At 38.4% G+C, this 23,022-nt stretch overlaps 1 protein-coding gene across 1 annotated transcript; it reads right to left on the reverse strand.

Annotated features, from left to right (window-relative positions):
- Nucleotides 1-2,773: 2,773 nt before the first annotated feature.
- On the reverse strand, nucleotides 2,774-22,799 carry LOC139974909 (helicase-like transcription factor). The gene is made up of 21 exons (XM_071982457.1): nucleotides 22,637-22,799; nucleotides 20,596-20,846; nucleotides 19,605-19,771; nucleotides 18,628-18,856; nucleotides 18,149-18,223; nucleotides 17,118-17,381; nucleotides 15,668-16,152; nucleotides 14,973-15,160; nucleotides 14,027-14,133; nucleotides 13,074-13,226; nucleotides 12,689-12,821; nucleotides 12,145-12,283; nucleotides 11,567-11,746; nucleotides 10,662-10,786; nucleotides 10,016-10,095; nucleotides 8,956-9,057; nucleotides 8,014-8,139; nucleotides 7,319-7,431; nucleotides 6,030-6,210; nucleotides 5,340-5,420; nucleotides 2,774-4,503 (listed from the first exon to the last, which is right to left on the reverse strand). Exons 2-21 carry the CDS (start codon nucleotides 20,830-20,832, stop codon nucleotides 4,354-4,356), a joined length of 3,315 nt encoding a protein of 1,104 aa, XP_071838558.1. The 5' UTR covers nucleotides 20,833-20,846; nucleotides 22,637-22,799; the 3' UTR covers nucleotides 2,774-4,353.
- Between the last annotated feature and the right edge of the window lie 223 nt (nucleotides 22,800-23,022).

The following is a 23,022-nucleotide window of genomic DNA, read 5'->3' on the forward strand; positions in this document are numbered from 1 at the left end:
CTGCTGAGGGAAAATATACTATTGTTAATAAAGAAAACATTGACAACTGAAGCAAGTTTTGCAAATCACACAAAAACGGAATAAAAAAAGAAGATTTGAACAATATCTACCACAATGACTTCATAAATAGATAATATCTTGACCAGGGAGGATGATTTTAAAGAGAAGACGGTGTGTTCCTGGGGTTGCTGAAGCCAACTCTAACGTTGGGTGGTCTGGGTCCACCCCCCCCCCTCTCCGAAGATATTAAGACTTTGTTTTGAGACAATACATGGTGCATTTTAACCTATCATTTAGGTCTATAATTAGATCTACAAGCAACATTGTGCTAATAACTACTACCCCTACCCACGACATGGTATCCACATACATCCTGGAGTAAGGAAGTGTGCTTATCTGGTAGGAATAGTAAACAATCACACAACTATATCTAAAGTTAGGAACATGGTATTGAGATGGGGAATCTACAGAGTAGGATACTGTTCTTTCACATTACCTGAGATGAGATTACCCCTATAAACAATGAACATGTAGCTAATCCCATCGTTAAGCAACTCCTGATTAATTCTCGGGATTGGCATTGCATAGGAAAGAAACATTTCAATTCTGTACCGAAATAAAAACTAAAAGAACATGTTGTAGGAAGAAGATAGAACGCGAACACTACTTACTATCTTTAATCCCCTCCTCTCCCTCGTAAGGCTTAATCCCCCCCTCGGCATAAATTATACTTGGCTCCTTGAAATTATCTTCTAAATCCCATTTAAACACATTTAGCAACACGTTGCGTTTTGCACGAAAGCACTGTAATATATTCACACACGTTGACTATAATATTATGGTAGTACTCGGCATCCGTAGAAACATCGTTTTTTTAGTAGGACCAAATTCACTTTTTCATCACATTTACATCTTCTTTGTAAACTTAAATATCACACAGATCGAAATAATGAGATCATATTATGACATTTGAGTGGTATTGCGATCTCAAATTGAATAATATCTGTGAGATATTAACGGTTGAATTTCTCGTATGTTTTCACGGTAGGCTCCTCTGTTCAAGATAAATGCACAGCTGTAACATTAGGTTCAAACTGTGCAGATTTCTGTCAGCATTCGCAGTATATTGCGGAGACCCAAGTGTCGATATGTATATACGGTGTCTCCCAATTGACATCATTATAAACGTTTTACGAGACTGACATGGTTATTGTAATTTCGTTTGTAAAAATATCCTCCATAAATGGGTTGGCTTATCGTTTCTTCGACTGAGGCATGGGCACAGGTTTCAAAGATTGGCAGGGCGGAAGTGATGGGGGCGGGGGGGGGGGGGGTAGATGATAATTTCACCTAACTGGCTTAGGTAGGGGATGAACCTTTCCGGACTAAGGGAAAGATGCAGAGCAACAAAGGATTTTATACAGTATGGGATGTCACCCTGGGTCATTAAATTTGACTCGCGTGCACTTGGGGAGGGGGGAGGGGTGGGTGCGAGCCACCCTACCCAGAAGAAAATACAAATTTAAATTTCAAGTGGTGTGTATACTGTGGCACATTTGGACTGAAGATAAGGTCTAAATGCAAGGTTATGGGAATAAATACTCTTGAAAAAAAGGAGCTGGGGAGGGGTGGGCTTTATGGTAGAGCAGAGGGTACGTCCTTAGATGCAAAATCATGTGCTGTACATTGAACTGTAATATCATCATATAGGCCTACTGTAGGCTACAATGTTTGATATTGTCAGTTGTGGAGGGGTGGGGGGGGGACAACCCCTTTGATTTTATTTGGGGGAGTATGAAGCATAATTAAATAACATTTATGGGGGTGGGGCTATAAGATGTCATGAATCATTTGGGGAGGGTCTTAGTGGAGAGGGTTTGTAATAATCTGTCTGTCCTGTGGGAGACGGAGACCCCACTCTACCTCTTGAGTTAGGCATGCCAGTGAACAAAAGAGCTGACTGCACCCTTGCTTTAGCTTTAAAGGCTTACTTCATAGATTTTTTTCATCCCTGAATATCTTGTAGCCTAGAAAATGATAAATGAAATGTATGTATGTATTTCAGATCCTCCTGCAAGCAGGAACTTGCGAAGAAGCCTCATTGGTTTATCAAAGCCGCAAGCTGACCGAAGTCAGTCTCTTAGATTCATATTTAACGTCCATGAATATGAACTGTCAATTGTCAACAACTCTGTAACTGGACGACATACATTAATCTGGAAGTGACTCGAACCGGGGACCTTATCATTGAAAGGCATCGGCGTTTATTTAAAGCACTTGTATTTTTCTTTGATTTTCTTGGTCCAGGACGACATAAAGAGATTAAAAATTCTGCCTGCAGTAGTCTTTTAATTTAAAGCTGGACTGTGTCTAGTTTCTACTTTGTTTCTCAATTTTAATCGACACAATGTTCGACTTGTTTCCCCGAGGCAGCTGGTGCAAAAAGATTAAAAACAAATCACAAACTGATTTTGAAACATCTGTTGATTGTATCAAAAGTAACAAAATCTGTTTTGAGCAAACTTGTAAAACTACAAACATAGGTTAAAGTTTTTGTTAAATAAATATTTCTAAAAAAGAGTTGGTTACATAAAGAATATTTGATCTATTCTATGCAAAGGAATTATAATGCAATGTTGAAGCGCTATCAGGGAAAAGAAAGAAAGAACAAGAAATCATTGAAAAGGAGATTACAGTATGAAAAAGCTGGAGTACAAAGAAGAATCGAAGCTGCTGATTTCATCCTAGAAGACATTTGTCAATTATGGATGTAGGTGTTGGGGTCAATTTCTTGGGGTGAGGGTGGGGAAGGAGGGTGGGTGAGGTGAACTTCCTGCCTCCTTCACCCATGATGATAGAGCAAGGTGTTAAAAACTATTTACAGTATCTTTGAAAAAACAAGAGCTGTAGGTGTAGGTGACATCTAAATGTTTGTTAACAGCATCATTAAGATGTTCCATTCTGGTTGACTTTCTCAGTGGAGCTAGTTTTGTTCAAGACCCTGGCATTCTGAGCTGGTTACTTTGCCTGTTACAATTAATATAAGTGCACCCTAACATCCTCTTTCGAACATTTGTCAAAACGAGGCTAATACCAAAGGTGAATTATCTTTGCTAACATTCTTGACAAGCAGATTTGTGGAGGTGTGCCCTTAGACTTAAACAAAGACTACAGTGGAGCTGGTCTCCACTGAAATGTTGTCTGTCATTGATGAGAAGAATTCTAGACAAAACTTATAAAGAATGTTGGGCAACCTGTCCATTCAAACTTCATTACAAGACTAATTGAATACACTATTTTAATTCATAAATAAAAAAATAAATAAAGAAATAACTGAGTTATAATCAGGGGACGGGTTTCATTAATCCACTTTTGGATAAGAAAAAATTGTTCGCTACACATGTTTTCAGTTTACAATATTTCAGGGCCTTTTAATACTGTCTGTCTAACGATCAACATAAAATACTGGAATATTGTGCATCAAATCTAGACATTTGTTAGGTGGGGTGTCAATACTGTAAGACTTTTAGCAAGTCTGTAAATGTTATCAAACTTTTCTCAACCTCTACCATCTGTTCTGCATTTCACAGGGAATTTGCAAACAGCCAAATAGTACTGATACCTCTCTCCATACAAGACTGTTGTTATTTTGTAAAACTTTTTGGAACGAAAAACTTGAGGTATAACACTTGAATGCCAGCCATCTAGAAAAGGCAAAACTTGCTTGAAAATTTTTTTTGGGGTCAGTTGAAACCCAATTACAAACATTTTTTACTTCTGCGATGCTAGCTTGCTGTTTCCGGAACTGTTTTCTACATATTTTGATGTTGGCTTTCCTGTCGGTTCAAACCGCTGAAACTGTTCAACCGTTGAATATGTCCGTTCACACAGAGTCAACATTCTGAATGAAGAGTCAAACTAAAGCCACATGCAGGGCTATTTTATCAATGTTACACCTTTTTGAGATGGAAAATGATCCCTGCAAAGATTTCAGGACTACACAGTTTGCAAGATATGTTACATAATACGCTACAGATAATAAACGGAGCTCCTGATGAAAACCTTAAAGACATCCTCCTTATATACCGCAGACTTTTCCAAGACCATATAATTCGCTGTCACATCTTTTGCCCTCACTTTATATCAATCAATGGCAGTCAGTAAAGATTTTTCGATGAGAATCCCATACCAGTCAATTCCAATGTTGGACACAATGTTACACAAATGATTGACCTTTAACAAACATTGTGGAATGTTGATTCCTGAGGGTATCACATTTGAAAGCTAATCATCTAAGAGTGAGGAATACGCTGAGGTAGTTGTTCCGTTCGTTTCTCTTCTTTTTCCGATCTCTTACATCCCGAGTAAGATCCTGACATCGTCGATTCTAGCTTGCTGTCTCTGTTCGGCCTTTGCTTTGACTCCGAACGCCTCGGACATCAGCTTTCTCTTCTTCTCCTGGAGTTGCAGCATGCGCTCTTCGATCGAATCCTGGACTATGAACTGTAAACAGGACAGAAATATGTACAAATGAGCAAGAGACCCAACCTTTTATCCTCAAAAGGTGTGAAGACTTGCGCACAAAGAAACTTCTAATGCTGGTAATCTGACCTAGTTTCGAATGAGGTGTAACAGAAGTGTTAGACACCACCATCGATCCCAGTAAATACACACACAGCTTGCTACCATCGGTAATTAGACACGAGTGTACAGTCAGTACATACAGCTGCGGTCAATACCCACAGCACAGTGTATACACGATACAGCGATGGACATCTCAGGTCCAGCTAAAGATAACAAGGTATCACGTTTCATTACTGTCTGCATTTTGTAGCAACATGGAAAATACTTCACTTGCAAGCAACGGAAAGTTAACTTTGCAGAGGGCAGCAGGTGGTTTGGGGCAAGACTTCAATGCCTTTAAGACATGACGCAGTTTGCGATGGACAAGGTCTGCTTTGTTTTGTTTATCAATTCACACATGATACCTAGCTACCAAACCTATACAAGCATTTCTATAAAAAAAAAACAACTAAGGTACTTGTCAGTATATAATATTTAGCATTCAAATTCTGCGTAGCGTTTACGAAGGCTCCGAATGTTACCTATTAAAACACTATAGTTCCTGCGTACAAACACTGTGATACATCTGTACACTCTCATAGCAAATTTAAGTATCTTTGCATAGCATTTTCCGATGCGATGCCGGATAAATTATTCACTGCATTTTGTCTAAAATAAAGAAAATGACGACCTCTTCGGGAGAAGTAATCGACCGTAGTTGTTGTTTGGGGCATATTTCAAGACATTTCACGGCTACAGAGTTTCAGACGACTGACCTTTGTAACGGTGACCTCCTTTGTCTGCCCAAGTCGGTGGCAACGGTCGAAACACTGCTCCTCTACGGCAGGATTCCAAGCCTGAAAATTACAAAAATGACTCAAGTGAATGCGTCAGAAAAGACGGTCAGGGTTTACTTCGTAGGGGTACCCACGTCCCCGGTTTGAGTCACGGTTCAAGGTCCCCGGAGGTCCCACGGAGTCAAGGTCCCCGGTTCGAGCCACTCCAAGATTAATATATGTCGTCCAGTTACAGAGTTGTTGACAATTGACTATTCATAATGATGGACCTTAAATATGAATGTAAAAGACTGACTTCGGTCAACTTGCGGCTTTGATAAGCCAATGAGGCTTCTTCGCAAGTTGCTGCTTGCAGGAAGATCATTTGCTGATGTTCTTTTGTACATCTCTTATTGTTGGGAGTATAAGTGTTGATTAGCTACCTTTTTTTGCATATCTGGTGGGGGAGGGGGGAATGGGGGGGTACTGATGATTATTAAAGGCAACTGGTGACAGATATCACTGATGGTGAGGAAGGTTAAAGCCTCATGTAAGTTTTTTGTTAACCATATCTATAGCACAAACATTATACCTGCAACATATTTTAAAAGGTAAAACGGCTGCATGAACTACAATTATAAATGGTTGACTGGTTCATTCTACATTTATTATATTAAATAGAAGACTCACAGGTTCCATTAAGAAGACCTTGCTTGCAGCTGTGAGATTGATACCGACACCACCAGCCTTCAAGGACAATAGAAGCACAGTAGGGGAGCCATCAGTACTTGATGCAAAGTGACTCATGGCATCAGCCCTTTTCGATGCTGTCATGCTACCATCAAGACGAACAAAGCTAAAGCCCTTCTCCCTGGGGGAAAATGAAGATTCAATTGTTTTTGTCTCTGTTTGTTACATACCTCATAAATATAGTGTATAAAGTATATTAAAGATGTTTTTAATTAGCTCACAGTTAATTACCTCTGTACTAATTTACACCTTACCTGCAATTGATGGTGCTGTTGAAATGTTAAATGGCTTTTTCATAGTTAGGCCTGCAATTTTTTGGTAAATTGTTGAAATTGCTTAATTGAATAAAATCTCACGACAGAATGAAATTGGGTGTGTGATATCTGGTATTAATAAACAAGGCATGTAAGATTCTGTGTTCTCTGACTGACATTAACCCCCCGCCCCCTACACCAACCACACCCTCAGCAAAGGCTATGTAGGGGTAAGGACCGCCACCAAATAATTGCTTGGTAGCTCAGTGTATAGAGTGTAGGATTCGTAATCCTTTGGTCACTGGTTCGCACCACACTTTGAGCTGAAAATTTCTCTGCTCATTTTGAAGTTTGTTTTATAAATTCCGAGTTAGATGTTGGTCATTGAATTATAAGAAAGAAAAAACATTTACTTGTGGAATTGATTAATTCACTGAATTTCTATCACTTTGCGTCTCGCAATGAATTGACAAACCACTGAAAAGCCAATTTTCTATCAAAAGGTTCTTCTTCCAGCTCAAATTGATATTGAAACAGAAATTTTGGCGGAACTGTCTATGGCAGCATAGATGGCTGGGTAAATAGATGGACACCCTATAGTTTAATTTACTGAGCAATCAAATTTCCTAGCACTACTATTAGTAGATGGGTCATCAAATGATGCACTGAAATATTGGGTAAAGAAAACCTAAGTATGTTCCACATCTAAGGGGATCCTAAGCCTCCATGAAATGAATTATTACAAAGCTGACTGGCTGTGCTTGTTGTAACAAAAGGCAATGCAGGTATTAAGTGGAGGGCAAAGGTCAGCCCATGGACAATTATGGAAATCTTCCTTCTTCCTGATGCATGTTAAGAAAATGAGAATACATCTTTATTCCATCTTTTACATGGTCCCCTAAAAGACTCCAGGCCCTGGGGGGGGAGGGGGGTTGTATCCCCTCTTGATAGGCCTAAGAATAGACAGGTACAAACCTAAGAGGTCTTTGGAGTAAGGTCAAAAAGGATGTAAACTGGGAGACGACAAGACTCTTGATGGACGGATCCTTGGATCTCTCTAGGAGAAGACACTGCATCAGAGCATCAACCTACGAAATAAAAATTCATAAAATCAGGATGACTCAATGTCTGTCCCATAGATAAAGAATTTGATTTTGACTTACAAAGCACGGCATCAAGAAACACTAGATGCATCATTTGTACCTGCACTAAAACAGATCGATCATTGACATCGCAGTAACAGACAATACTGTCTACCTAGCCCCCCCCACCCTCCACCCCGGTCACCTGAAACAAAACTAACATGTATCTACATAATGTGCTTGCTATTACTTTGTTCTTCAAGCTTTGCCGCACACCTACCCCAACTGAGAACATATTCCTAACAATTTATAACAGAAAATCTGAATTAAGTCAAAAAGGCAAAAGCTAAAATGTCAAAGGGGAAAGCTGCAGCAGCTGCAAGATAGCCTGCAGCAAGGCTGTAATCAATACCAAACAAGATAGGTTATCTTGGCAGACCTATAGTGTGAAACTGCAAAGCGCAAAAGATAATATCCTATGTTATCAGCCTGGATGCAGCCCCCTCAGCTTGTACTTTTGACATAGCTGCCTTACTGATACACTAATTGAACGGTTTTATAAATGCCACCTTCTAGTATGGCGTTTACCTTTGCACTGGAATGCCATTCACTGGCTTCGTCTTTTTCCGGTGCGTCGCTCTGTTTTTCGGGAGGTACGTGGACCAAACCAGACTCACTGATAGCGCCACGACATAGAGGGCAGGCGGCACTTTTCTGTATTAAAGTAATCAAAATTGAAAAACATACCCAGCTTTATAGTAACCAGCAAATTTCAATGCAATGAATGCTCTGTTTAGAGGTATATATTTTTTTTGGGGGGGGGGTTTGGGGGGGGGCATTATGATCTTCCAGGATTTGTTGTTGAGGTCCAAAAGTATGACCTCCTGGGGACGATGTTTTCAGCCATAGATGTATACCCAAAGTAGAGTACTCTAAAGATATGTCATATTTCTAAGAGATTATCTGAAGCCAAAGATGCTCTGAATTTTATTCTTCATCTATTGTCATTACTTTCTTCATAAATTCATAGGTAACTGTATTCAGTGTAATAAAAGTATATCTGACTGATCAAGAGGAGGAAAATGATACCAGGTGTGTGACTATCCCTTATCCCCTCTCCTTCCTGTTCCTGTCACCTTATAATCATTCCATCACACCCTTCTCCATACCCCTAAAGTGATGAAATATCATAAATGTTCTTTGAGATGAATTCATACATAAATAGGAAAAAATCATGATCACATCATGTGGTGATTGCTGGCAACTTAAACTCTCTTATCCCTGGTCACTTCCCCTCCATCCCCCTCCATCCCCTCCCTCCCCCAGGGAATAATTTAACCGGTATCACATGTAAATTTGCTATACAAGTGCAAAGTTTGTACAGCATCTTTTGAACACAGGAACGATAGCATTAAATATGAGACAGAGTTCAGAGCCTTCAAAAACTGCTACAAAAATTTGAAGACTAAATTATTCCCTACACCTACCCCCCACCCCCCAACCTCCCCCCCCCATCATCCCTCCTCATACCTTGTTCTGTGAGATGACTTCCACAATACAATGGAAACAGAATACATGAGCGCATTGTGTGATCACTGGTTGCATGAGAGAATCCAAACAAACGCAGCATTCCTGTTTAAGAAGAAAAATCACAGAAAGCGGGGAAAAAAAGAAACATTTCTGTTTATACTCGGGTAATCGTTGCTCACAAAACAGTATGTATAAAATCCAACATGCCACTGACTTTCAAAACTTTCGAGATGGATGCTCGTGTAGGATATATCTTGTAGGTTTCAGTAATACGGCTAACACCTTCAACTAAGTACTAGCAAATCCTTCTTTTTCAGGCCATTCCTTTTGTCAATTTATTTTTATTTGGTTCAGTTATCATATGTTAAGTCTTTTATTTGATGATCTTTGGTTTCAATTTCTTACTCTAAGCGGCTAATAAAATTGTCGTTCAAGTTTACGAAGCAGGTGAAGTCTAAGAAGGGGGGGGGGGAGGGGGAGGGTGGCATAAGAAAATAAAAATGGCAAGGTCCCTGGTAGAAGATGTACATTTGATTTGTTTCATATATCTACAGATTTTTTATTAACTTCTTTCCCATTTCTTACTTCTAGTGGTTACCAAATGTTCCCTTTTACTTTCAGTATATGAAACAAAATATAAAACACATTGTAGTTTGTGAAATGGTTGAAGTGATACATTTTTGCATAATTTTATATTAATTTTTAAAATTGTTCTTCAAATAACTGAAGAATAGTCACACTCAACTATCCACACCCTTGCTAGGAAATACCCTCAGGTATTGTTCTTTCTTTGAGTAGGATATATGTGTAGCAATTGTCTTCTTTTGTTCATGGAATAGCACTTTCTAGTGGATATATATCTTAAATATGGTTAAGCCTAATTTTGATCACTAAGTGATAGTTACTCTGAGATTACGGATATTAATTACACTTTGAGCCATGTGGTGGTTGTGATATGATATTGCATATAGTTAGATTCGTATTCAAAAGAGTTGCATCAATTTGAATAGACAATGATCCTCCCCCCTCCCCCACCCTCCCAGCAAAAAGAGAAGGTTACCTCATCTGAGCCCTGGCTGAGGACAGCAACTAGTGCAGCTACCAGTCGTTTCTTCTCCTCATCACTACAGGAGGCGGAACCTGACAATGTAGATAGATCAAAGAGTAATGTAATTGTATCTAGCAGTTTACACTTCAATACTAACATCAAATTAATGTATTCTAGCCCCCCCTCCTCCCCCTCCCCTTCACTGAGTCACTGGTACATTTATTAAAGCATTTTTTTCTCCACAATTTTTTCTCCAAGTATTTATTTATTTTGTTTAAATGTAAGAAGGAGAAGAAAAATTGAAAGAAAATAAGCAACTCTGCCAATTAAGAGAAAACTAAAATTTTTTGCCATAATTCATATTTAAGTATTAATTGACACATTGCTGTTATAAAGTTACTCATTTGAAATAGGCAGTAGAAATATGGTCTAACAGTGATCCATTTTGCTGCAATATCAGCAGTAGTCTAACAACCTCTCTGCAACCACTAACCCCGTTATTGACCCCCCCCCCCCATTTTTGAAAGTTGTAATTATCCGAATCAAATATTTCAAATTCAACCCCTGTATGTAAAGAAAGACAGCTACTTATGGTCATCATAATATGGTCACCAGTGTCCATTTATTAACATCTTGTTCTTGTCACATCCACACCTACCCTTGGTGGCAAGTTTGGTGGCAGCTGAGGCACATAGTCCAGGATGGCAGCAGAGTTGCCTCAGGCGTAACAGAATGGCAAGAATGTCGCCGTAGTGGTCCAGAAATTTACCGGTGGTGAAAAACCTAGTGCAACAAATAGGGTGATATAAGTATAGCAAAAAGATATTAACAGCTAGCTTACTTGTTTCCCAATGCAAACAGTGTAGTTACTGTTACATTTATTGCACGACTGATGTTTCACATGAAAAGTCCATGATATATATCAAGGACTAGATTAATGTGATTATCCTGAAGCCGGTAAAATACTACCCCAACAGAACATGATCAGAATCGACTTTTCCATTGTGACATAGTTTTCGATAGTCCTCTATGCCCATAGTCGTAGAATCAACCATTTTTCTGTTAACACACTTAGCTGGTAATCATTTAGCACACATGCAAAATTATTTCCCCGCGATTGGTTAGATTTATGTCAAAGATTGACCGAGTAGAGCAATCGCAAACTCCTGTACACTGAGACTGGAGAATATGCTATTAAACAATACGCTGAATGTTGGGTTTCTCAGGAGAAGCCAATTTGACATCAAGGCGAACAAAATTAAAACCCTTCTCTCTGCTGGAAAAAGGAAGATCTGGAAAGATCTTGATTAATGAGAGTCTTAAAAAAATGCAAACTGCCTAGATTCAGGCACGTAGGCAAGGGGGGTGCGAAGGGGGCAACCAGCCCCCCTTGAGCATATTTTCTTATCGCTAGTTATTTCAAAGTAAAAAATGTTAGATGCAACTTACAAGGCCTGGGAAGTGCCATTTCCAGCGATCTTGGAGGCATTTTCGGCAAAATTTTTCTTGTACGCTTCTAAAAGGAAAAGATGTCTTTTCATTTGTAATATCATTTATACTCACTTATTGACAGAGAGTTTCCCATCTTTGGCCATGCTGTCGTACATGGTTCTCTCGTCCTCTGAGAGTTTGACGTACTGTAAGAGGACCGTCTTGGGAGGCAGCTCTACCAGCAGCTTACCATCAACTTTCATTGTCTTGGTTCGTCGGATCGCAAGGACCTCCATTAGCTTCTGCACTCTCCTGTTTGGAAATACGTTAAGGTCAAATTATGTTATTTCCGAGCGTACAAAGCATTCTAAAGTAAATTCGTGGTGAATGATGAAACCTAATATATGTTATTTCTCTTTTCATTGCATCATCTGAGGAATGGTCTGTGTGTTAGGCTATAAGCAGTCCAGCCCACTTTTAATAATGTAATTTGATAAGCCTTAGATCTTTCCCTTTCTCAAGTGACATAGAAATACAACCCTAGAGTGGAGTGGTAACATGTAGTGTATTTCTAAATGTCACAAGAATGTATCAAAATAGATTTTGTGTCAAAGGTCATCTCTTACAAAGTCAATTGAACAGAGTGAGTGTACATGTGTATGAGTCAATTTATCTACTGTTGCCAGTAAATTAAAGCGTGTTTTTTTTACCTGAGGGCATCCTGATCGCCGGACCTGATGGGTCTCTCGATGATTCTCTGCCACCACGTCCGGTTAGTCTTGAATGGTTCTAACTTTAAGAACGACATCAATGACCAAAGATCCTTGATGTTATTCTGAATCGGAGTACCTTGTAAAACAAAATAAGATGAGACCAAAATCTTTACAGTTACTTTTCATTTACAACACCCTTATTCTTCTTCTAAGAATTACAGCTTATTTGGTTCCAGGGCATTTGTTTTACCAAAAAAATAAAAAATAAATAAAAACACTAAAAATATTCTACAGGAGAGATATGTAAAGACATTGCTGATGAACAGAGGATGCTAACTATTATCACCTTGCAATCGTATTAATAATCCATTTTCTTTGCTTAATTCTTTGACAGCATGTATGAAACCTGTACGTAATTAAGGAGCCACATGCTGTTTGTCTATGGTATTGTTGTAGCTGGCTTAATGTAGCTTACACTTTGAAAACAAATAAAATGAATCAAATCCCTTCACACCGATATGGTAATGACAGCTTGGTTTACCTGACAAAGCCCATTGTCTTTCAGACTTGAGTTCCAATATAGCTTTGGTCTGCATAGCTAACGGATTACGGATGATGTGAGCTTCGTCCAGTACCACTCTCAACCAGTGGACGTTGTGTAATGTACTCTTAGCCTGTGGGATAGAAAGAAACCTGTATCAACGTGACTGATACTGAAAACCAATCAGTCTCACAAAAAAAACCCACTTATTTTACAGTGTTTGACACTAATCAGGCTAATTCTTGAGCATATCAGGGTAATTGTTCTATTAACTTCCATTTCTTACTGTGGTTTGCTTTAAGATACACATTACCATAAAGAGAAAATGAGACATTCAATTAGAATCTTTCTTTGTTTTTTCCCCGATGTTTAAATTTGATCGTACCCCTTTAGCTTTGAATTCGTGAGCCAGTGTATTATATGTGGAAATGACCACGTCCTCTCCTGCAAGCTTCTCGGCACTGGACGCTCGACTCTGGCCATGAAAGAGATGGACCTTAAGGCCGATGTTAGGATCCACGTGTTCCTCGAGCTGATCCTGAAGGGACGAGAGATATATTGAGAGTGACAATAGTAAGAAAAGAATTGTAACTATTGTGCAGCGATAGAATATTGCTGAATAACCTAAGGTAAAAACAAATGTTCTTTTGTATTTACAATACCACATGCTACAATAACATCCATGGTTATTGTTAAATATGCCACACCATTACAGGCAAAAAGGCATAAAGAGATTTACTGCCTATCATTAATGATTACCGTATGCTACAGTCGAACTGCCATGTATTGATGACGAAGGTCCCAGGGGACTAAAAATTCCAATATATTTTCTAAAACTTTACTCCTTATTTGTTATTTATGAGTCATATCTTATTTCTCCGGTTTTCTCTAATAATATTTTGGAGTAAACATGGATTTTTCGTTATAATGTATATGTATATATATATATATATACATATATAAATATATGTATTTATATTAACAATACTATCATACCTAATGTTACACAATGTTACTGTTTATTGTTAATTAAACAACACAATTACAGCTTATTGATCAAAGGTAGAACTTGTACCCAGTTCACCTATTATTCTGTGTTGAATAATCTTTGTTTTTTGGTACTGATGCAGACAGCATGAAGTTATCACAGTTGACGTGTGATATCACTTTGGTGAATAATTTATTTGGTATCGCAGCACGAACTGCTATGCAAAAATGAGTAATTTGCTATACAAGTGCCAGGATGCATAGCAGTTGTTGAACACAGAACCATAGTATTTTATAAGAGTCAAAGTGCACATCCTATGCAAAATGTTTATTTTTATTCCCTGAACTTACCATCCAGTTACCCAGCACCGAGACTGGACAGATAATCAGAGTTGAAGAAGGCCGACCAGCCGTGACAGCCAATCTTCTCTGAAAACTTGGACGGTTTGGACTTTTCTCTATTGAAAACATATTAATGGGAAACTTTTAGGGAATTTTACATCAACTTGTCTCTCAGACTTGCACAACTCATTCAATATTAACCTGATAAAAATGTTAAAACCCTGGAATTTTCAAAAGCTAAATGATATATGGGAATTACAAAAGAGAGACAAAACATTCAATAAAATTTCATATTTAAGATTTGAAATATAGTGTACATGAATTAAGCTTCATTTCAAATTTATTTCCTCAAAATATTGTAAAAGTAGAGCCTATCCATAACTCATCAATCTGAAAAAAATATTCTGTTAAAAAACACTTTACATATCTTTGTCATTGTGCTAAGGTTTGCTTTTGGAAGGATATTTTGGGGTAAATTCTTCCAGTAAAGTTGACGCAATAACTTATTAATTATTGTTCATTATTTTCTGCATAACAAACAGTAGCTAAGCAAAAAAAAAATTAAAAAAATTGAGGAACTCAGCTTCAGTAACGTGATTTTATTCGTTCAATATTATTTTACTAATCACCCTTAACAAAAGATCAAAAGTTTCATAGATTCAACTATCTTTTAGATCAAGTACCAATTTTACGAGAGATGGGAAAAGTTTACCTGTTGAGAGCCTGCCACTGAATATTCAAATTAAAAAACAAAATAGTGATTAGAAACAGCAACCAATGTTTGATTTATAAATGGCACATGGGCATAACTTTGATTTTTCTGTTGTAATTGTAATGTCGGTCTCTTGTACAGCATTTGAGGATAAAGAGAGAATATATCAAATCTAAAACGGTATATAAACCAATCAAATGTATTGCCATCCAGTCTAAATAAACTAAAGTTATTCCACATTACCTGTTACCTCTGCCTTCTTCGTTGACGACGTCCCCGATTTACCCCTCTTGCTTTGCTGCTTTGGGACGGATTTTTTCATTGCTCCTTTCCTTGTTTCTCCTTTCGCTGATTTCTTTGGCTTCTTTTCGGGTGTCCAGTTATCATCGCTATCATCGATGACAATGTACTTGGTGTTTTTTCTGGTGCTCCTTCAGATACAAAAGTATGAATTAACATCGATGATGCATAGAAAAGCATGGTGAGTAGACAAAAAACTGTAACGTGGTGATTACTGATTTGGTAAAACATATTTGTCTGATTCGTAATCTGGCCTTTAACAATTGTAATGCAATATGTTTTTAAATGATAATTGGGTTCCATTGATCGTTCCAATAACATCCGTCTCGCACATTCTATTTTCCTCAATTTTTATTGCATGAAGAGTAATGCTTCACAGGTCTATGAGAAATCAACTTAACTTTCCCTTTCAAGTTTTATGTAAAATGTATGTTCTGTTTGAATTTTTTTTGAATCTTGACACAGTAAGGGTGAATCTCCCAAAAAAAAGATGTGTTCCTTCTACTTTCTAATTTAAAGAATCCCATCTTACATGGTTTGCTTTCCAGATTTGACAATCGATCCTTATGAGACCACACAATAATTTATAATAACGATGTCAACCGATAAACTTCCCCAAAATGGAAGACGGCTCATACCTCTGTGGTCGTTTAGATCCTCTTTGAGAAGAAGAAGTTGCAAGTTCTGTGACATCATCTCGAACTGATTTCAACTTAGCAGGTGTCCAAGATTCGTCGCTATCGTCGTCGATTACAATAATGCTATCATCTTTAGAACAGTTTCCTGGTTGAACCTCCATCTTCTTTGAAGTGGCCTTCTCTTCCCCATCATCATCAATGATGATGGTCTCCTCTGCTCCACCCCCATTACCAGCACCCCCTGTCGACTGCACCTTCTGGGTGACGGTTTGTCCCCATCTCCCTTTGGAGACTGTGAGAGGTCGCTTGATGGTATTCACCAGCATTTTTCCTTGGCTATCGATGGTCAGAGATTGTGACGAGGATGGAATAGAGAGAGTATCGTCCATCTTTGGTAACGAAGGTAACTTTGGAATATTAGCTTGGTGGAAGTCGGTGGAAGGCGGGCGAGAAGAGGGAAAAGCCTGAATGGTGGATGACTTCCCCTGCCAGGAAAAGTTTAAAAATTGGTAGTTAGAGTCAGTGGAATTAATTGTGGCTGATTTTCATGAAAGATTTTATGAATGACCTTTGGACAATCTAAACATATCTATATAGTAAATAGGGGTGCTGAAGGGGCAAGGGTTAAGGGGGGGGTGGGATGAGGACTGGAAAATTGCTATGCAACTTTCCATCAAGTATGATTGTAAGGACAGGATTGGTTAGGCGCACATATATACACCATGAATTTGTGCCATCAGCAATTTAACACACATTAAAATGAAACCCATTATTCATTTCAACTGTTTTTTTTAGTAGTATTTCAGGTTATATGCAACTAAATGTTACAGAAAAATGGGAGTAGACAGTACCTAGACTAAGAGAGCTAATTCTGAGTTTTTAGTATCATTACAATAATGTTCCTCAAGTGAGAAACTTTCTTGGCAAAGAAATCTGGTGACCGTGACAAATTTCCAGGCAACTGATGGATTGAGAAAACTTGGTTAACCAACCGTCTTATGATGCTTTACAAGACACAGAAAACAACAACAACACAGTCATTACCATTGTTTGATGCCAACAAAGAGAAAATTAATAACTTTTACATATCCTTTCCATCAGAATAAGTAATTAATAACACGACTACAAATTACAAATATACCTTTAATTTTAATTGCAAAAATGTCTCGGTTTATGTCCGTGGTGATGCCCAGTTTTAAATATCAGGTTAAAAATAATAATAATAATATACAGTTCTTATAAAACGCAAAAAACAAAACATAAAGCACAGAAACCTAAAAAACACAACACAGACGAAAATACACAACTGAAAAAACGTACAGGTTACGTTTTTAAGCTAGTCTGGCAAACGATATTTGGGATCCAATATGATCTATCACCAACATTTACTACTAGCGATCAGATAAATATGTGACTTTAGCCACTTCTACATCTACTCTTCAAAACTTACCACCGCTTCGAACATTGGCCTTTCGTCCAGGTGATTGGAAAGGATGAGCGATATTACTGCCAGCGTCTTGCCCAATCCCATGTCGTCCGCTAAGATACCACCTTGGACACTGCTAGGTCTCTTGAAACTAGAGAAGTTTGTCAGGGTGTTAAGAAAATTAAGACCTCTCTTCTCCCAGAAAGGAGGCAGCTCCTTTGAGTTTTCTCGGAGAGACATCCAATGCAGGGCTTGCTTCTGATGAGGATACAGGCGGCTTGTGACAGCCTATGTATGAGATAGGAAAGAAATGACCAAATCACAAAATGCGCTAACAGGACACATACTCGATGACATCTATGGGTCTTGGGTAAAAACCTGATGAATCGTGTCTTAACTTTCACAGTGCATGTTCAAGGATATGCAGGGATGTGTCCAGGATTTCCTGAGTGCCGGGTACATTGATCACCATCCTGGGGGAGGGGTCTAAGGGGGAGGAGGTGTCCCCTCCCCTTTGAGAAATTTTTCGCATGCGTAAACTGATGCATTATTAATCTGTATGATTTTGGCATAGGCTAGGCCCAATTTATGTAGAATATATTGTTAGGAATGTCAGGATTTTAGATGAAAATAGTGCTGGGCGGGATTCATTATTTTTAAGACAGTGCTGGGCGGTAATATTTAGTACTGGGCAGGGCCGCCCAGCGTGGGCACATCCCTGGATATGTAATGTAAAATTATTACCATTTGCTTCTCAATGATGTTTCTTTGCTTCATTGTCAAATTTGTAACCTAATTTAAGACAGATTTCGTCTGTACGGTATATGTTGGTAGTTTGCAATAGAGATGAGAGGGGTAAAGGGGTGGGGGAAGGGTTGGAGTACCATGGGAGCAGTTACTGAAAGCAAACTCTACTGTCAGTTCTAGGGAAGATAATGCCTTTACTTCTTGTTGCTACCAAAGAAGGTGACAATTCCTCCAAGAATTCACCAATGCTACAGGCAGGTAAATTCGAATAAATTCATTTGCTGTAATATAAATAGTTATATACTTACGGCACTAGGTTCTTTGATACCCGTCTTGTCTTCACTCTTAATGTCCTCAAACAACTTGTCCAGCTGGTTTTTCATCTAAAATTAAATCGACAGAAAAATAAAAAAAAATAAAAACAGAAAAGAGAAGAGAAAAGGAGAAAATGCTTTTAGATCTGATAACTAATCATTCATTAAAGAGTTAATTATTAATTACCTGAACAACAAACATCACGACTGAATTTTTCAAATTTAACTGAACAATGTCTGCTGATGTACCGACAAATTGTTGCATGTTCATTACTGTGCATGCATCTGCAGATGTTGTAAATGTTACAATTTTCTCTCTGTTTCTCATCAGACTGCATTTGATTGTGCCAACCCCCCCTCCCCTCCCACTCCCCCTAGGCCTCCCAGCTCTACCACCTATAGGATGATGATGGTTTATGATTTCTTTAGCAGGAATATGTGGACAAAGAGAAGAGGTTGAGTTAAGACAATACCTCAGCCTGAGAGAGTTTCACCGAGGCACCAAGCACACTCTTGGGCTGGTACAAAGGGGCGCTCATGCGACCGCCAGAGGGGCCTCCAGCGGGAGCACATGCAGAATCCTTCAGATAGAAGCCATGACGACTGAGTTTTGCCTTGATAGCTTCAAGATTTTCCAGAGGAGCCCAGAAAGATATGTCGACAGGCATACGGAACGAATTTCTATTTCCGTAGGGCACAACTCTTTGAGAACATAAAGGAGAAACCAAGTATTAAACTACACTCGAATGATAAGCTTAAAAGTAGGTAGTTATCTGAAAGAAATTAATAACACTGAAACTAGTAATGCCATCATTAGGTATGCTTAAAAAGTTCAAAATGTTTACATTCAGAATATAAATATTGTGAATTGATCAAATAAAACCTTAGAATTGTTAAGCTTATTTGGGTTGATGATATCATATTAAGAGTATGTGATCTAGTCTTCAGTATTGTGTGCATAGGAACATTGAAAATGTGATTCCTCCCGACTGGAATAAAATATTTCTTTTTTCTTTTGGGGGGTGGATGGGGTGGGGGAGAGGATGACGATATTCATTATAATTATCTCTATTAACTAGATTGATAAGGATGGTTCTAGACTTGCTTTTATCTTAAATATATCCAAAGGGTTTCCGGTCCTTATTCTCTCAAAGGAGGAAATACATTCCCAAGTGATAATCATATCTCCATTATTCAATTTGATTATTTTTTTTCTGTAAATCTATACTGAAATTTCTTGTCAATATGATGCAAAAAATGATGTATTTCGACAACTTTGAGTCATCTTAGTGATGCCATGTCATACTGTAACTGCAGCAAAGTGCCCACCAGTTTAAACTTTCTGGGTGTAAACATAACCAGAAACACATACACCAACAACATCTTCCACTCAAAAGTCATTAAAGATCACAAAATGCTAGAGCTCATGGAAATGTCATGGGTCCCTTACCCTTCTATCCTGGCCAATCTGTTATCACAGATATTGGCGAGAGGCTTGGCAAGTTCTCTCTTGATGTGTCCCACCTGTTCACCCCAAGTATTTTCCACTTTGATGGCATTGGCATCATGAGCGTTGTCAGGCTGACGAATTAGCGCCACCATTTCTTTCTCATTCACCTGTAGGAGATCAACCACAGAGCATCAGGTAACCCATAGCTCCCGAGACCAAAGCACCCTGTATACATATCACTTGAGAAATCATAGACAAGTGAAAAGTAATGGATTGCCCAGCAGCTCCATACCATGCATACTGTAGGTCCCTATGCAGCCATGCATGCATTAGTTCCACATACATTAAGTAATCTGTAAATTATATGTCATTCGTTTTCTAAATTTAAGTCAGCTCAGAATAAGTGGAATACCATATTGAAACCTGCCATATTTTAGCCAAACAAATCCACACGACAATTTAAAATCATCCTGGGTGAGTTTTAAGGACTGTCCAAAATTTATGGCAAACTGAGACTAAAAATATTGTTCATTCTTTTATATAATTTCTAGGAAGTAAAAACTTATTACACATTATAATTGAACAGAGCCTACCGTAGTTTGTACATATATACAAGTGATATAAGTGCAATACTAAATCGTTAAATGTGGAACCATATGCATGCTACTTTGTTGATGGCAATCAGTTTGGACACACTTTCAATCAAAAATCTTGTCGGAGGGTCAAATTTGTTGTTTGGACATACTCGTCAAATGTCTCAAGATGTCCAACTGACCCTGGGACAGTCAGCAAGTATTCTCGAAGGCAACCTTACTCATTGCAAGGGGAAAACACTCTGCAGTGCTAAAAAGACCCTGTATGTATCTGGCCAACCAAGTGACGAATATTGGGTTATCTAGCATACAGCTGGGATAATTCAAACTGGCTATTAAACAAATTACCAAATCCTTTAAAATAAACTACATCTACTAAATCTAATAGAACGACATACTTCTCCATGATAGTACTGTAAGCCCACGATACTGCCCCGGACGTGACCCAACAGTTGTTGATCATCTGCGCAGAAATCGTTCACATCCAAACCACTTTCAGTGAAGCTGCTGTTCAGGCCTCCAGGACTTCTGATTGAATCCAGGATATGTTGGACACCTTGAGGAGATCCAAGATCATCACGAAATGAGCCAGCATGCCATCCATTCTTTCGACCGATATCTTTCTTACGTGGCATGGTCAGGTCTTAATCTGGGGGGGGGGGTGGAAATGATGATACAGTTCGAGTTATAATTCAGTATACAAATTTTGCGTAGCAGTTTTGAAGGATCTGAGCTTAGCCTTACGAAATACTATCATTCACTTGTACTCAAGGGTTGAAATAAGGATTTGTGGACCGGGCGCCACTTTCTAAATAAGTGGCTCCTGGTTCGTGGCAATTTCAGTAGGACCAGGAGATATTTTCTCACTACCAGGAGCTTAAAAGAAGAAACAAAATTCAAGTATACACGGCATGTAGGTACGTATCAGTACAGGTGTTGTGCGATATATAAACCATGTGCACCAGTGCTATTGTGCATGCACTCGAATGACTCGATCGATCAGTGATTTATCAAATCGCTAGCAGTTACTATCCATGCACTAGCATGCAATGTAGTTTCAGGCTTCTGTGCAGCGCATGATAAGGCTGATATTTACAGGAGTATGCAGGCGCTTATTTGCCGACAAAGTAGCGCCGGGTGTATTGTATTTTCATGTTCAGGGGCGCTTATTTTAACCCTTGCTTGTACTTCAAAAACTGCTATAAATCTATGCACTTGTAGAGCAATTTGCCCATTTTGCATCATATTTTGCCATATGAATTATTCCCTGATAGTTTTCTTGGAAACAATAGAAAGTTTATGAGTAATGAAGACACGTCAAGCTCATGACGGTTCTGAATAATGACTTAATAAATTTATTTTAGTTGTTTATAGCACTGACAATCAGTTTTACAGTATCCATCAACAGCAAGGTTTGAGAATGTCATCCATTCAGAAACTTCTACAGCTCAAAGGTAGAAATGGAACTTGAAGATCACTGACCAATCATTGCTTTGAAAAACAGAATTGACCATTTGCATTTTGTATGAGCAATAGTTTGCATTTGAATGGTTTAGAATTGATTTGAAATTATAGGCCTCATACACGCCTAGTTGCTTTAACTTTGGGGCTAGGCCCAAGTTTGAATCAATGCGATGAATGTGAAACTATAGATGAGGCATCTCAATAATCTGCTGATCCAGATCTGTATAGTAACTTAAGTGTGGGCTGTAAGTTGTTCTGAATTTAAAACAGCAATTCAGGCAGTAAATATGTGTGCAAAGACCATTGTTCGAAGTCATGGGAACTTGGGGTGATGAAATTTGAAGTATCTGGGCTGCTAGGTTTGCATTCATCACTGTAGTTGCCAGGTATTTCTCCAAATTCTGACTATTCAGCTGGCAGTCGGGTGAATAAAAGGTACACATAGCCTATTACAATGTTCTATCCAATATGAGACAATGTTCTATCCATTACAATACAACACTTGTAAGAGATACAAGATCCACCACATCAAAAATAAATAAATAGTGTAACGAGAATCAATTCTAGCATTAACATAAGATAAGGTTCCATTCAATAACCACGCACCAGCCCTCTGGGCCAGCCTGTAGTGTACTAGGCCTAGACGTACTATAAAAAGCTGAAAGTGCAAAATAACAAGTAGGACCCTGTAGAACCAGAAGCAATTTTATCTGTAATATTGCTTTGAAATAGATAGAACATGTGGCTTTCCACATGCAATGTCATCTCTGTTCAGCTGCAGAGGTAATAAAGAAACAGGGCATGATAGTGCGAGTGTTATGCTTAACTAAGTCTAACCCGGTACAGGGTCCAAAAGGTGAAACCAATTTTCAATGCCTAAATCCCTAACATGAGTTAGGTTACCGTAGGCCTAGCCTACCCCACAAAATATCTGGCAGACACTTTCTACTGATCATATCATCATATCCAACATACGGCTAAATTAAATTTATGGCTCAGTTGCTGCACTTCCGATAAAGATGTCAACCTGTCTCCTCTTGTAATTTGTGGTCTGACCATAGCAAAACATCAGTTAAAATCAGTTAGGCTTTATTATGTGAAATATGGAAAGGTCCAAACATGTCAACATTAAAACTACGGATACTGAGACCAACCATAATACAAAATGGATCCACTGACATACATGGTTCAGAACTTCAGATGATGAACATTTCGATTGTTGGATCCAACCATTAGTACTACACATTCGATCAGTACTATATAATAAAAGAACAGTTCAGAGGTTCATTTGGTTTTGCCTGTTAATAATCCATAATTTGAGCAATGATAATGAAAACTGCATTCATTTTTACTTTATATAT

The sequence above is a fragment of the Apostichopus japonicus genome, chromosome 10 (assembly GCF_037975245.1).
Source record: "Apostichopus japonicus isolate 1M-3 chromosome 10, ASM3797524v1, whole genome shotgun sequence".
Classification (NCBI taxonomy): domain Eukaryota; kingdom Metazoa; phylum Echinodermata; class Holothuroidea; order Aspidochirotida; family Stichopodidae; genus Apostichopus; species Apostichopus japonicus.

Bases quoted from the DNA above. Each gene is read 5' to 3' on its own strand.
- LOC139974909 (XM_071982457.1), bottom strand. From the start codon at position 20,832: ATGCCACGTAAGAAAGATATCGGTCGAAAGAATGGATGGCATGCTGGC. The intron at 19,772-20,595 runs GTATGTCGTTCT...GATCTCCTACAG, and splicing joins TACAGTACTATCATGGAGAA to GTGAATGAGAAAGAAATGGT. The intron at 12,822-13,073 runs GTACGATCAAAT...TCTATCCCACAG, and splicing joins ACGAATTCAAAGCTAAAGGG to GCTAAGAGTACATTACACAA.